The sequence below is a fragment of the Rhinolophus sinicus genome, linkage group LG03 (assembly GCF_036562045.2).
Source record: "Rhinolophus sinicus isolate RSC01 linkage group LG03, ASM3656204v1, whole genome shotgun sequence".
In the NCBI taxonomy this organism is placed as follows: Eukaryota; Metazoa; Chordata; class Mammalia; order Chiroptera; family Rhinolophidae; genus Rhinolophus; species Rhinolophus sinicus.
In genome coordinates, this window is record NC_133753.1 from 83,422,826 (window position 1) to 83,438,268 (window position 15,443).

Genomic DNA, 15,443 nt, shown 5'->3' on the forward strand with positions numbered 1-15,443 from the left:
GGATTAGTGCCCTTATGAGAAAAGGAAGAGATTTCAGAGCTTCCTCTCTCTGCCATGTGAGGATATAGCAAGAAGGGGACTGTCTCCCAGACAGGAAAAGGCCCTCACCAAGAACCAAATTGACTGGCACTTTGATCTTGGATTTCCCAGCCTCCAGAATAGTGAGAAATAAATTTCCGTTGCTTTTTAGCCACCCAATCTGTGGTATTTTGCCATAGAAGCCTGAGCTAAGACAGAAGCCAAATTCTCATCTTCTCTACCTTTTTTAGAAATGTGGTATGATTTGCACGTCACAGTTGCTTTCAGCAACCAGGCTAAGATTCTGCTGCCTCTTTAGGTAAATTAAGCAACGCAACATGTCCACTCAATGACCAGCCTGGCTCATCAAACACAGCAGTCCCTCCTTATCTGCATGTGATGTGATCCAGGACTCCTAGTGCATGCCTGAAACCATGGATAGACCAAACCCTATACATACTATGTGTTTTCTCCTACACATACATATCCATGATAAAGTTTAATTTACAAATTAGGCACAGTAAGAGATTAACAACAATTACTATTAATAAAATAGAACAATTACAACAATAAACTATAATAAAAGTTATGTGAATGGGCTTTCTCCCTGTCTCAAAATATCTGACTGTACTGCATATACAATGTGGAGACGCTGGAAAGGGATGATTCATGTCCTGGGCAAAAGAGAGTGGTAGAGCTCGAGATTTCATCACGTTACTGAGAACAGTGCACAATTTAACATTTATGAATTATTTATTTCTGGAATTTTCTATTTAATATTTTTGGATCGCGGTTGACGGTGAGTAATGGAAACCTCAGAAAGAGGAACCATGGATAAGGGGGACTATTGTGTTTCCTAACTGTGGCAGTAAGGGTTTTTTTTGACCACCGTTGTTGCATGGCACTGTTCGCTATTAAGCTACAACCCAGGTATAGTGTCCTTGGGTTTTGCACAATGCAAATAAATGAAAACTTTCACTACGTTCTAAGAGCTTCTAATTTGAAAAAACAGAGGGTTCAACTATTCAGCCACAGGTTTAATTTTTTAAAATGCTGTACATTATATTAAAACCCATAAGATTTTTTTTCTCTTGGCAAATAGATTTAATACATTGCCCTGATTTGTATCTACCTATAAGAGCAAATGCATTTTCCTGGAAACAAGGCATTTTGTATTGGCAGTTAGAGGAATAAATTCTTTAAGCACTATTTAATAAGTACTTGAAATTTTGGAGTCTCACACTGAAATGCTGACTATTAAATAGCAATCTGTTATATGCAGTGCCAAATGAAAGTCTGCTGTAATAATTCACTGGATAAAGTATAGTTTTTACATCATTTTGATAAATTTACCTCACTTACCCGTTTAGTCACAAATCATACCTTAAAGTTGTCAGATGAAGGCGGTAAAATATTATACACCTTCAGATGACCTCTATCCAGAAATGCTTTTCACTGTTCACATTTTATCTGTCAAATAGCATTTTCTTTAAGAAGTAAATATAAATGCCATTATTGGGAGAAGCTACCGGCCTAGGACAAGTTCTAGCATTTAGTGTTCTGACAGATCTTAATTTGGATATCAGCCAAAGTCAATAAAACTTGTTCAAGCAGAACCTTACCTGGTTTTCACCACATCGAGGGGGTGCATCAGGCAAATTTCTACAAGACCTGAAAGATGATAAAGAAAAGTCCAATAAACACTTATGTAAACACTGATTCTTATTTCCTTGACCCTACTGATTTCTCAAGTATGAAGATTCAAATAAAAAACTTTGGACTTTGGACATGACAGCTCATCGTTTTAGGCTAGCGGCAAAAGACAAAAGTACAATATGATTTTATTGCAGTGGAAGCAAGATATGTGAGTGAGTGCTTATGGGGGGTGTCCTGGTACAAGCCTGGAGCGGGGGCTACAGGGGAAGAACATGAGAAGGAATCTCCTGTCCCAAATCCCATCAACTAGACAGGAATCACTGCATCTCAATCCAGTCCAATGAATAAATATATGAGGAAAGAAGGGAGGAAGAAAAGAAGGGAGAGAAGGTCTCGCAGCATCCCACCCCCGCCCACTTATCAACATGGCAAATCATGAACCTCGGTTTCAATATCCATGAAATAAAGGTAACGATGGATAGTTTAATGGAGAACATGTGGTAAGTGGTTATTGTATCCTCGGCATTGTTCTACGAGTAAGCAGTACTTAGTTTATCTCACTGAAGACTCACAGAGCTCTTTGTGATAAAAGGTATTATTATCCTCATTTCATAGCTGAGATCACTGAGGCACACAAGGGTAAGTAACTTTCTAAGATCTCACAGCTAGACAGTAAGTAGTCTTAATCCCACCTAGCCCATGATCCTAACCACTGCACAGTGAGGAAGAATTTATACAGCTTCTTGCAAATCAATGGTAAAGCCCCCTTCCTGTTCTCTCACTGAGCCAAGAAGTGTAGGAACAATAATCATAACAGTTACCTGGCCAGCTGCCCCTACACAGTGATGGTCATTTAACATACATTATTCCTGATATGTACGACTACTGGGCAAGGGCAGTATTATCATCACCTTTCCTTGCAGATAAGCAAACTGAGATTGACAGAGTGCCCAAAAATCACCTGCCATGTTTCCCCGAAAATAAGACCTAGCCAGAACATCACCTCTAATGAGTCTTTTGGAGCAAAAATTAATATAAGACCCGGTATTATATTATATTATATTATATTCCCAGTCTTATATTATATTAAAATAAGACCGGGTCTTATATTAATTTTTGCTCCAAAAGATGCATTAGAGCTGATGGTAAGCTAGGTCTTATTTTTGGGGGAAACATGGTAACAGTATTTGTGCTTAGTTTGTTAAAGGCAGAGCACTTACCTCTCTTTCATTTGCAAACAAATTTAATTTGAGCCTATCTGTGATTTAGTTCATCTTCTCCATCATATTGAGAGACACAAATGTCTTTGACTTCTCATTCTGATCAGGTCTAGGAAGCTCAAATGGCCCGTACCTCTTCTTGCAGGTGTGCTTTGCTTCCACAGAAGCTTTAGGAAGTTCTTCCTGCATAGGCCTGCTGGAGTTTATAAAGTCCTATGTAGTGACCCAAACCAAGTGTCTTATTTGGTTAAAACTAATAGGGCCCAGTATTGATGTCTGTGCCAAAGGTTTCCCAGCAGGAATGTTGCTGAGTCCCTGGTAACCAAATCACTGAGTCAATCAGTCTCACTGCCTAGATGGGAGAAAGGCACAGGAAAGCAGAGGCTACAGAATCTCTGGGCACAATAGCAAAGCCTTTAAGCCATTGTTTTAGCTTCATGAATAAGCCCTGTTACGCTCTAAGAGTACATGGGTAGGTTTCCTCCTTGCAAATAGTAAGGTCTCAATTCACTTCATCTTGTTTGAAAATTCACCTTCACCTTGAACCTGGAATTAAGAATCAGGTGACCAGAGTTTTTGTCCTGGTGCCTTCAGAGAATGATTTTTTGCCCCTGGGGGCATCAGTTCCTTATCTGTAAAGAGAAAGGTTAAATGCTTTATAATACTTTAGAGATCTAGCATTCTATGTGTGTGTCTTTGTTCTTGCATCTATAATTTTAATTTGTGATTTATTATATTAGCTGGAAGAGGTTGAAACCCAAATGCCATAAATCAGATTTACTCTGGAAACTCATTTATAAAATAAAATTCTTACCAAGCACTGCAGCAGGTGTCTCATGAGCATATAGGAAAAAGACACTCAGAATCAGTTTACCAAAGAAAGAACACAAAGTCTCTCCCATTGACTTGAAATCAGAAAAAAGCAAAATAATAAACACCAAAAAGCATTAGTTGGTACAGCTCTTAAAAAGTTTACCAAAAGAACCAATAATTTAGCAATTTATTAAAACTAACAGTAGAACTTGGAGCACCTATTCACATTAATATATACATAAATTTGCCTATTTGCAAAATTGTTTTAGATTCCTTTCTGCTAATGTGCATTTCTAGTAGTAAAATTTTAATAATTTCTATTTCTCAGAGAATAGTTATTTATTTATTTTTTTAATTTTATTAAATTTATTGGGGTGACAATTGTTAGTAAAATTACATAGATTTCAGGTGTACAATTCTGTATTACATCATCTATAAATCCCATTGTGTGTTCATCACCCAGAGTCAGTTCTCCTTCCATTACCATATACTTGATCCCCCTTACCCTCATCTCCCACCCCCCACCCCCCACCCCCCTTACCCTCTGGCAACCACCAAACCATTGTCTGTGTCTATGAGTTTCTGTGAGAATAGTTATTTTCATTTGAGGTAACTTCTTATTTCTCAAAATAACCAAGCAAGAATTGCTATTAGATTTATTTAAATTAGACGAAAGACTAATTTTATAAGGCTGGACCTTATGCAAATTAAGGAAGCCCAAAGAAGATGGATATTGTGACTTTATCGTATTGTAAATATTTTCTGGCTCTTACAGATTCATACCATTTCAGCAGGCATGGCCATTTCTGTAAGATTCCAACGAAACTGGTAATACCACCCTGATAATGCACAGAAAAGCATGGGCTAGCACCTGAACCTGTACCTCCGACTATCCCCTGAATGCTCCCTTCTTTGAACTGGCTCAAGCACATTTCTTCACCTAAACCAACATTTCGCAAAAAAGTTAACACCACCCTGTCACAAACCTTCCCCCAGCCTCCATGTTTACTGAAATGTTCTGCTGGCCTGTTTAACCACAAAACTGCACTCAACATCAACCTTATCCCTTTCCTCTCATATACCCTGAGCCATCTCCTTTCCTAAGAAAAGTACAAACACTCCCACACAGTGGTCAGCCACGACTGATGAAAGAACAGCTTCTTCTAGTGTTCAATTCCCTGTGCTTTTCCTTGTCTCTGGAATGTTGTTCTCCTGTGAGGACACACACACACACTTCTAAGAATCCTACTTATCTTGAGATCTCAATGTGGGTAACCGTTTTCCCAGAAATCCTGGGGCACAGATTGTTAGGAGTCCCCTAGTATTCATCCCCTCTTCTTCCCAGCTGCCCAGAATAAATACTGCATTTCCCAGCCTCCCTTGTTGCTAGGCATTACCATGTGACCAAGCTCTGGCCAATGGGATGGAAGTGAGAGTAGTTTCAGCAACTTCTTGGAAGTCTTCTAAAGATAGGGAACCTGCTCCTCTCCTCCAGTTTCCTCCTTCCTATTGGTGGGACGTGGACACAGGGCTAGAGTAGCCGTCATAGACATGGAGGTGACATCAGATATGCAGGCCTCACACAGCATAGCAACAAGATAGAAGTAGCCCCTGTCATCATGAAGATCTGGCCTGTCTACCTCCAGACATTCACGTTGGAGAAAAATGTCCATTTCCTTTCTACTACAGCTATTAGGGTTTTCTGCCACTTACACCTGAACCTGATTCTAACTGACGTAGGAACCCTTTTATGTGCTCCCACAGTACTCTGAATTTCGGTTATTCCATGGCACTGAAACTGCTTTCTTGTCTGAAAGCTCCATGAGGACACAGATTCCACCTGCCTTAGTCACCTTTGCAATTCAATCACTTTGCACAATGGCTGGCACTCTGTAAGCCCAATAAAAACATGTTGAATAAAAAATTAATGCTGACTAGGGTTACTGCACATGCCACTATGTCAGCAGATCCTCAAGATAAACTGAACTGGTGTTTATTCTGCATTTACTTCATTAGTTTGAACATTATACAGATAAGCAAATAAGGACAGAGAAAGATTGGTAAAAATTATGTGTAATAAAGTACAGGAAGTGCTTGAAAGGACAGAAAATACAGAATTGCAATGTGGTCAATATGCAAGAAGGTTACTAATGGATCAGCACCTAATGCATTGCCAATGGATTCTTGAGAGCTGTGAGCATGTGAGGGTCTTATGCTAGGTGCTGGGGACATGGCCTGGTGCAGCATCAAGGGGACCTGAAAGGCTGAGCAATTTCAAGTATGGGCACAGATGTGACACACTGAGATCGACCTTACATGTAAAGGGAAGGCGTTGACCAGAGAACAGAAACACGCGTAACACTATGTCTCAGTCCCAGTGATTTGTGCTGCTACTTGCAGTGTGAAGTATTGCTCTTTATGTTCTACACCAATTCTAGTCTTGCATAACTGTGCACTCTATCCCCAGTTGTCGACTGTCTTCAAGGAACTATGTCATTGTTCTCATAAAACTAGTAACAGAAAATATGGACACACATTTAAAAGATTTTAAGTACAATTTGAATTAAACTGTAGCTTGGGTATTCCTTATTTATGAGATTGCTTGTACTAAGTCACAAGGTTGATTATGTGAGGGAAAGACCATTTAAAATATACAGGTCATATATAAATAAAAAAATATATAAATATAAATGAATCCTGGGGGTGCCAAAAAATGTATGCACATTTTAAGAGATGTTATCTATGCATATGTGTTCCTTGCCTAAATTGAATTGAATTACGGTAGCAATGTGTAATTGCAGAAGTCACACGTGACTCGTATTCATCTTTTGTTACTGGTATATATTGAGTATTACAATTTTAATACAGTTTTTTTCCTTTCTTAAAATGTTTGGCACCCTCTGTATAAATGTAAATATGAATATGAATATAAATATAAATAATATAAATATACATCTCACCAGGAAGCAGTTCCTGCAGTTTTCACTTACTTTGCCAATGACCACTGCTAGATATCTCATAACTCAATGATATCCTTTTTCCTCAGAGCGGGGAATAGAAAATCACATTGAAGGTATCACTTCCCAGGAAAGACTGGATTGTTCTTATTTGGGAGATTTAAAGTGCTTGTCACCGAGGGGGGCTGGGTGAAAAAAGTGAAGGGATTAAGAAGTACAAATTGGTAGTTACACAATAGTCACGGGGATGTAAAATACAGCATAGGGAATATAATCAATACTATTGTAATAACTATGTCTGATGCCAGGTGAATACTAGAATTATTGGGGGGAACACTTTGTAAATTACATAAATGTCTAACCATTATACTGTACACCTGAAACTAATACAAAATAATATTAACTGTCAACTATAATTTTAAAAATGTAGGAAAAACAAAAAAATAATAAAAAAATAATTAAAAGAATGCTTACAACCTAAAGCAGAAGATCCATTTTTCAAACCCATCCCTTTACAAACTGGGCCACAGAAAAGAGACGATGGAGAGTGCACTACCACCTTGGTGGACTGACTGACTATGGGACATGCCCCACATCTGCTCATTCCTGATGGAATCCTAAAGCATGGAAACTGAGAATGCTGTCATCATTCACATCTTCTCTCCTGCTCCACCTCTGCCTTTATCCAGAAACAGCACTGTAACGGCTTCAGTAGCCTTTTTAGCAACAGGATGGGGGGATGGGGAAGACAAATTGGGTACCCAAAAGTTGATGTGAACATAGTTTATTAAAGACTAATGTCAAATGATCCTTTAGTAAAGGTCTTAATCTTTATTTTAGCTAGACATAATGTTATTATCCATTAACCTGTTCTAAGATATATTATTTGAGAAGAGAGTAGTCTAAATTTACTCTGCCCTCTTATTACTATATCAATTCACTCTTCCTTTCTTTGCATTTCCGTTATATATAACAAGCACTATATTACATTTTATATTACCAATTATATTCCGTTACAAATATCAAGAATAGTATTTATCATACCATGCTACAGCTAGTAATATATAGAAATATATATCCAGACATTGTACTCTATCTGAATGGCATCTTTTCGATTAGTGAAAATGTGTGAGCAAATACAAACCATGAGCTCTTTAAGAAGAGGGAATATTTAACTTTATAGGTCCACTGAATAAATAATGTTCTCATGAAGTTCTCTATCTACCCTCACTCCCTTGGTGATCTCACCCCAACCCATTGCTTCAATTGTCACCTATATGCTAACCACTCACCAATTTACATTTCCAGTACATACTTTTCTTTCAAAGTCTAGAATGAAATATCCCACTGCCTATTTGACATCTCTGCTTGGATACTGAATAGCCATCACAAAATTCATGTGTATAAAACTGGCTCCTGACCCTCCTCCCCTCACCCCTACTCAAAAAACAATACAAAAAATAAACGAAACAAAAACCAACCTGTTCAATATGAGAATCATCCAGAACTCTTCTTTCTCCCTAAACCCTTTTCTCCTCTATCTGAAAATCCCATTACTTTACTGTAAAATATACCCAGACTTCCACCATCTGTCCTTTTCTCTACTGCGCCTACTGGGGTCCACATCCTGATGATCATTTCCCAGCTGATTAACTGCAGCACCTCATTAACAGGTCTCTCTCTGCCCACCTTTGACCCCTTCGATCTGTTCTCACGTGGCAGCCAGAGTGATCCTTAAAAATGTAAGTTTATTTCACGCCATTGATCTGGTCAGCAACGGCTTCCCAGTTCACTCAGAGAAAAGACACATGTAATCCAGGTCTGCATTGCTTCTCTCATTGACTCTCTTACTACTTACTACTCTCCCCCTCACTCCTTCTACTCCGGCCACACTGGCCTCTTTGCTGCTCCCCCAATTTGCCAGAACTACTTCAGCTTTTGGCCTTCGCACTAGCCATTCCCTCTGCCTAGAATGCTCTTCCCCCCGATACTACTTAGCCAACTTCCTTCACATGGTCAGTGAGTAACCCTGACCATCCTAGCACATAGGCCAGCCCCTCTGTACCCCAGCATTGATAAAACACTTCATGCTGCTGTGCTTTTTCCTTTTCCATAGCACTTATCAACTTCTAACACAGTCCATTACTTACTTACTTATTATGTTTATTGTTTCCTGTCTCTCCCAGTAGAATATAACCTTCACTAGGGCAGAGATCTTTGTACTGTCCACTGATATGCACTATGTACTCAGAACATGGCTGATACATAGTAGCATTCAATAAATATGTGGTGGACAAAAGAAACTGAATTATATAAAAGAATAAAGCTGTGACAATGATGAGATTCCTTTTTAGTGGTATGTTGAATATGAAGTTTTAGGAATTTAGTTTACAGCGGGGGGACTCACTCAGTCATTCAAGGAATCCATGATAATGATGAAAATAGAAGTAAGTCTGCTGATAGGTTCTGAGTTCGTATGTACCCTATAGGTAGAATGGATTATTCCAGAGATAATTTTGGTAAATGACATTGTATAAGACATCTTTACATCTCCGGGAACTGCAAAAGGATAGCGGTGCAGACAGAAAACGAGGCATCCAAGCATCTCAAGGTGTCAGTTCCCCGTAAAACCTATGCCACCCTTTATCAAGCCAAAATCTCTGCATGGCACTACAGCCCCATCCCAGGCATTTTCAAATTAAATCTAAGACTTGTCTTTTGTTCTTTGAAATTATGCCGTTCTAACCATTACCTTAACTGATTGTGTGAGACATATTTCACTCTTTAAAATATAAAAGAATTTTTTTATTGTTTAAAGAGAACCACAGAGGAATAAACGGTTTCAAACTGTGCAAATTTGAAATTCAAAAATAGAACGGCTACAGACAGAACTGATATTTTTTCATCTACTCTACTAGTCAAGCAAATCATTACAACATCCTACTTGATAGCCTGCCCAGAAAATGTGGTAGCCCTACTGAATTATAAGCAATGTGAGACTCATAAAGGGAAATCAAATATATTATGCTTTCCCCTAATAACAGTTAAGGCGCACTAACTCTATGGCACAGTAAATTAATATTATGCACATTGAATTGGCTAAATAGGCAATGTGATTTGGCAGGTTTGAAAGATGTTGTTAAAAGTTATGCTTTTGGGCGAGCCACAGCCCTCCTTGAAAAATCTGAAGCAAATATTTTCATAGACGTTTACTATTAGCATGTATTTTTCCTCACAAAAATAACACTCAGCAATAGTTGTTAGCTCGTATCTAAAGGGAGTACAGCCATTTCCTCAGTGGATATTCCTTGCTATCGTTGAGTTTATTATCTAATTGACTTAGGAATTTAGGAAAATATATTTCAGAGGTATAAACATACGCATTCATTATGGTCTAGAAATTGTGGTTGATTGAGCATGCACAAGGGAGGAAGAGAAATTGAGGCAGAGTTTAAAAAAAGTGAGTTTTTTAAAAAAATAACTTTGATTGCAAAGAAAGTTCGAAAATTACTAAACTGATGAAAAATTTCCTTGTAAACAAAGTTTTATATTAATTTTTAAAAAGTTTATTGGGGTGACAATTGTTAGTAAAATTACATGTTTTTATATTAATTTTTAAACTTAATTTCAGCTCAGTGTAACATCTTTAAAAATTATTGTTTGGTATTTCAATTCAATGGAAATTATCCTTTCACTTTTCTTTTTTGTTAATGAAACTCTGTGTTAGACCCCAAGCCAGATCCAAATGCACTTGGGTAAATGGCCCAATTTTCAGATGTGTTGATTTTTTATGGAAAGTTAACTGCTTTATATGGGCCTTAACACGATCAGTAATGCAAGGAGAAACATTGGCTGTGGATTAGGTTGGCAAATGGCAAAATACCTTCAGAAGTGTATAAAATGTCTTTAAAGAGAAGGAAATGTGAATAAGAGAAATAGGCATCACTCGTTTTACAGATTATATGCATATATAATAAATTTACATTCAGAAAATGTTTGCATTGTATTTTGTATATCTAAAGTGAAAAAAAATGTTTAAGCTGACAAGCACTTCAACACTGGAAGTTTATGAAAACGCAGAAGAGCAGCTGAAGGAGGGGTTAGGACTCTATGGCACAGGGGCAGGGTGGCCACGGCCTCTTTTCCCACTCCACAGATTCACCCAATTCTGGGGACTCTGTTTTCTTTCTGCTTTTCTGTCAACCAGAAAGATAAAAAACATTTGCTCTCCCTCAGGATTTATTTTTCTTTTCTTAGTTGAAATATATTTGACATATAACATTGTGTAAATTTAAGGCATACAACATGTTAATTTGATACATTTATGTATTGTAATATGATTGTTATTGTAGCAATAATTAGCACCTCTATCACGTTACATAATTATCCTTTACTTTTAGTGGTTAGAATAATTAAGTTCTACTCTCTTCACAAGTCTAATCACTTCTATAACACTGGCCTTCCTTTCTTCTTTTTTCGAATTGCTTAGAAAGAAGGAGCCCTCTATTTGTCACATCCGTTGGAAACAGAACTCAGTCCCTCCCTGCCCACCCCTCCAGTCATGTACTGAAGCTGGCTCTGACAGGCCAGATGGCATGTCTGTCTTCCCAACTTTGCATTCGTGGCATCACGTGGTAGCTTGAAATTGACCATAGCAGGAGTATTTACACTAACGCAGGGGCACAGGCTACAAATCAGAGTTTTTGTTTGTTTATTTTTCAGAGTCAAGTGTTTAGCATTTACCAGCACAACACTGCTCAAATCTAACCACAAATTCTGTTGCCTGGCCTATTAGGTTCAAACAGTTTTAAAAGTCTAGTAGTATATGGAGGGTTTTTAATTTCCAATAGTTCTTTAACTCTGTTGGTCACAAATTCTCAAAGGTGCCATGAAGTTCATCTTTAGCTTATATTCTCTGTTCACCACAATTTAATAAGAATTATGATACTACGTCAGAATTTTTAAGAAATGTTTAGGAATTGATACCCAAGAAAATCAACCAACCCACCAAGCTACCAATTGCTCCTACGATCTGCCACATTATGGTGCAGATGTTTCTATCTTGTCCACTAGAAATTTGGTAATGAGAGCAATAGTCTTCCATTTCTCAGGAAAACAGCTTCCTTCCTCTGCCCTCTTCCAAGGGTAGGAGCATCTTAAAACAGAGGAGAGGAAACGTGGCTATAAGGCCAGCTTCACCCTTAGTCATTGGACAGAAGTCCAGAGACAGGAAGAAGGTCTTGGGCAAATACATAGCATTGTGCTAAGTGAAGAATTCAGATTTTTAGGTCCCAAGTAGCTGCTTCTTTCTTTTCTATAAGTCGTTAACACCAATTACCATCAAATAAAAAGCAGAATAAAATGATAATGCTCTTCTCCCTGCTCTAATTAGTATTATTTCTTGCAGTCATATTATTCATCCTGACAGAGTGAAATAATTACAACTTTAAAAATATTTGCCACCACTGCCTTAATTAATGTATAGCCAAGTTTCCTTGATTTAATTAGTCATACTGCTTTAATAGCTGCTTTTAGGTGTTAGCTCTTAATATCACATTTGTTGAATGATCAAGAATCATAGCTATGCAAACTCTTATTTTTGAACTGTTATTCCACACCAGCCTTTGTGCCCTGCTCCCACAAACTCCAGCTAACTGAGCCAAGTATTTTAGATAAATTTCATATACCACATTCTTTACCAAGGTCTGGCTTAAGGGGGAAAAAAGAAAAAAGTTGACTCAGTGTCAGGGACTAGTCTCTCAATTATGTACGCATCTGTATAGTTTAATCACACAAGATTTCTACTAAGTATGGATTAAGCTGATCTTTATTTCCACATGAAAAACTTTCAAAAATGAAACTAATGGGAATTTGTGTAAAATAAATACCAGCTAAAAAACAACATGTGGATACTAAAGTGTAAGACATTACATAAACACAAAAGCAGATAAATTCCATAATACAAATATTCAGTTATAATAGCATTGAACGTATTTACTACTTATAGAAACACTATCCAAATAATAATCAATGTTTGATTTCAGTTATTATTCTTAAATTACTAACTCAGTAGAAACAGTATTTACCTCCATGGCTTCCATCCCAAGGAGCACTGACGGAGGTTTCTTTGCTACTGTACAACATTAATGTGCTTTATCTGAGTTTTATAGGTGCCGGACATTCAGGAGGGTTTTCAATCACCAAATATTTTTCGAGTGCTTACTGTGTGCATAGTTTTTTTTGTTTTTGTTTTTGTTTTCTGAATAATTCTAGATGCTGGTTCTCTTCTGCTTGCTTCCATTTTTTTTTTTTTTTTCCAGGAGAATAGGAAGCAAGCTCATCAACTAAGAAGAGGATGAGGGAGGGGATATTAGAGAGATAAGGTATGAAATTGTTATCTTGTGGGAGTGAGGGGAGGGATGGAGCAGGGAAAGGGGTAGCATGAAAGGTCCACTTGAGACCAACAGTTATGAATTTAAAGGTCATTTTCTGCAGCCACACTCAGCTGTGTGGGTGCAGGCAGAGAAGGCAGAGTAAGATTTAACCAGGGTTAGGTTTTCCAAGTGAGTGGGAGGAAGTGAGAGCAGGCAAAGGAAAGAATGTGTGCTGAAAAGTGATGATAATGATTGAGCATGGAGCTTAAGCTAGACAGCAGGGAAGTGACAACCTGACAGGGGTGAAGATAGGATAGGAAAAGCTTGTTGGTCCTGTTTGAGTCAGGATTCGACAGGAGAGAGCTGGAAAGATAAGAAATGGAGTTAACAATGAGATAACTACTAAGTCCCATTTTTTATTAAAACATAATAACTAAAGTTTGGATTTTTTTTCCTGTATCCATAGTGTCCAGGATAAACTATGATATATCATCTATATATTGAATAAAAATGTTGAATGAACAAAATTTTGATCTTATAATTGAGTAATACCAAGTATGTGAAAAACTACATCAATAGATAGCACAGTTACCATTCCCTGAACTAGATTCAGCAGATATTCTCTTTGTTTTGATTTGATCCTCAAGATTCCTTTGAGTTTATGGTTTGACAAATATCTAACGAAGATCCTATAATTACCAGAATGTGTACACCTTCAGAAGTTAATCTAGTTAATAGCTGACATACTTCATAAGAAATGTAGAAAGTGTGAAACATTTGATAAAACAATTATACAAATACAAACTCCAAAGATGGGTTATTTAAGAACTACTTTGAAAGATTTTGAATCTACTATTAAGTCCTCAAAAATAAATTGACACAATTGTATTCATATTCTGAGGCAAGGTTAGATAGTAATTCATGAAATGTATATTTTAAAAGACTTAATCACCTTTTCTACAGAAGGCAACTCTAACTTTTTGTGAAGCAACTTAAAATGTGTCCTCACTGGAAGAACCTCTTAATGGATGAAGATTAAGACTCTGACACTGTACCCTGGAATTCTACAGGGTACCTACAAAGTCTGAAAACACAGACAAATAAACAACATGGTGAGGGCATTGTTAATCTGTAAAAAGGTCAATTAATAGTATCTATTTTCCAGACATGACAAATACTCTGTGGATGACTTCACAGGAGAGGTATGACTTCTATATTCACTCAAGGACTAGATTTAGCTACCAGAAAATTTTGGAATAAACAAAAAGTGAAGAGTATTATTTCTGTTATAACTTCAATTTCTTCATGTCTTACTTTGATGCTGCAAGGATCAATCTCTTCATTTTTCTCTTATGCATTAAAGTAATACAGGAGACATGTGAAACAATGGCAGAAACCAAAAGGGTGTCTTTAATCCTGGGAACCCTACTGGTGCGCCACCAAAATCCATTTTCTCTTTCTTCCATGGTCCACGATATCTTAGAAAGATGGCTTTTCCCAGCATTGCTTGTGTGTGGCCATGTGACTAAGTTCTCACCCAGGGAACATGAGAGGTAGACTGCCTGACTATGCGTATGCCTCTTTCATACCTAATGTCCTCTTCCCACTAACTGGAACTTCAGTGTGGTAATGACTCAAGTTATACCTTACAGATGACAGGACCGTGCCCTAGGGGATGGTGGAACAAGGAACCTGTGTCCCAGAATGACAATGAGGAGCAGAGATTTCATGATGAACTGAACTATCAATATCAGGCCTGTTACATGAAAGCGAAATAAACTTTTTTTTCTTTAAGCCACTGTATACTGGGTCTCTTTGAAGCAGGTCAGCTTTACCCTGACATGTACAAATGCCAAATCAAGTAACGCCATCACACAGTTGCTAACTATACAATGAATTCACAAATGGGACCTTTTTTTTTTTTTTAAAGATCCTTTTTGTTGACAAAGCCCCTGAAGATGGGACTTAAGAGAATGCTTTTTTTGCAAATAGTAGTTAAATGAGCATGGCTTTCTTTACCTATCTTCCATGCAGTTGTGCAGCAGAGGAAGTGAGGGGCCAAGTCTAGCCTCATACTCCCTGGGGAAATGGCTCTTCAGTTAAAAGAGGGCCAAGAGGTCCAGGGGAATGGACCAGTCAGCCTTGGAGTCCTTAGCAACAGTGATGAGATTTGGACAATCCACAGACAGTCCTGTAGGAGTTTATTGGTTGTGCTGGTGAATAGTCTTACTGTCCAATCGACAAAGCAGCACAGATGGGTCAAATAGCAACTTTTCTGAACTAAATTCAATATCCCACTGAGGAGGAAAGAGGTTTCCCTTCTCTTCCAAAAAGAAAAAGGGTGACATCATAAAGCATGTGGAGACCAAGGCTGTGAATTACACTGGGTTCACTCCAGCTGCACC

At 37.8% G+C, this 15,443-nt stretch overlaps 1 protein-coding gene across 2 annotated transcripts in view; it reads right to left on the reverse strand.

Annotated features, from left to right (window-relative positions):
- The window catches only part of SLC25A21 (solute carrier family 25 member 21), a 448,904-nt gene that overhangs the window by 178,046 nt on the left and 255,415 nt on the right, over positions 1 to 15,443 (reverse strand). For both annotated transcript variants that reach the window (XM_074328168.1, XM_019749157.2), the window contains one exon: positions 1,641 to 1,689. In XM_074328168.1, coding sequence (XP_074184269.1) covers positions 1,641 to 1,689 — 49 coding nt within the window. The remainder of the gene's footprint in view (positions 1 to 1,640; positions 1,690 to 15,443) is intronic.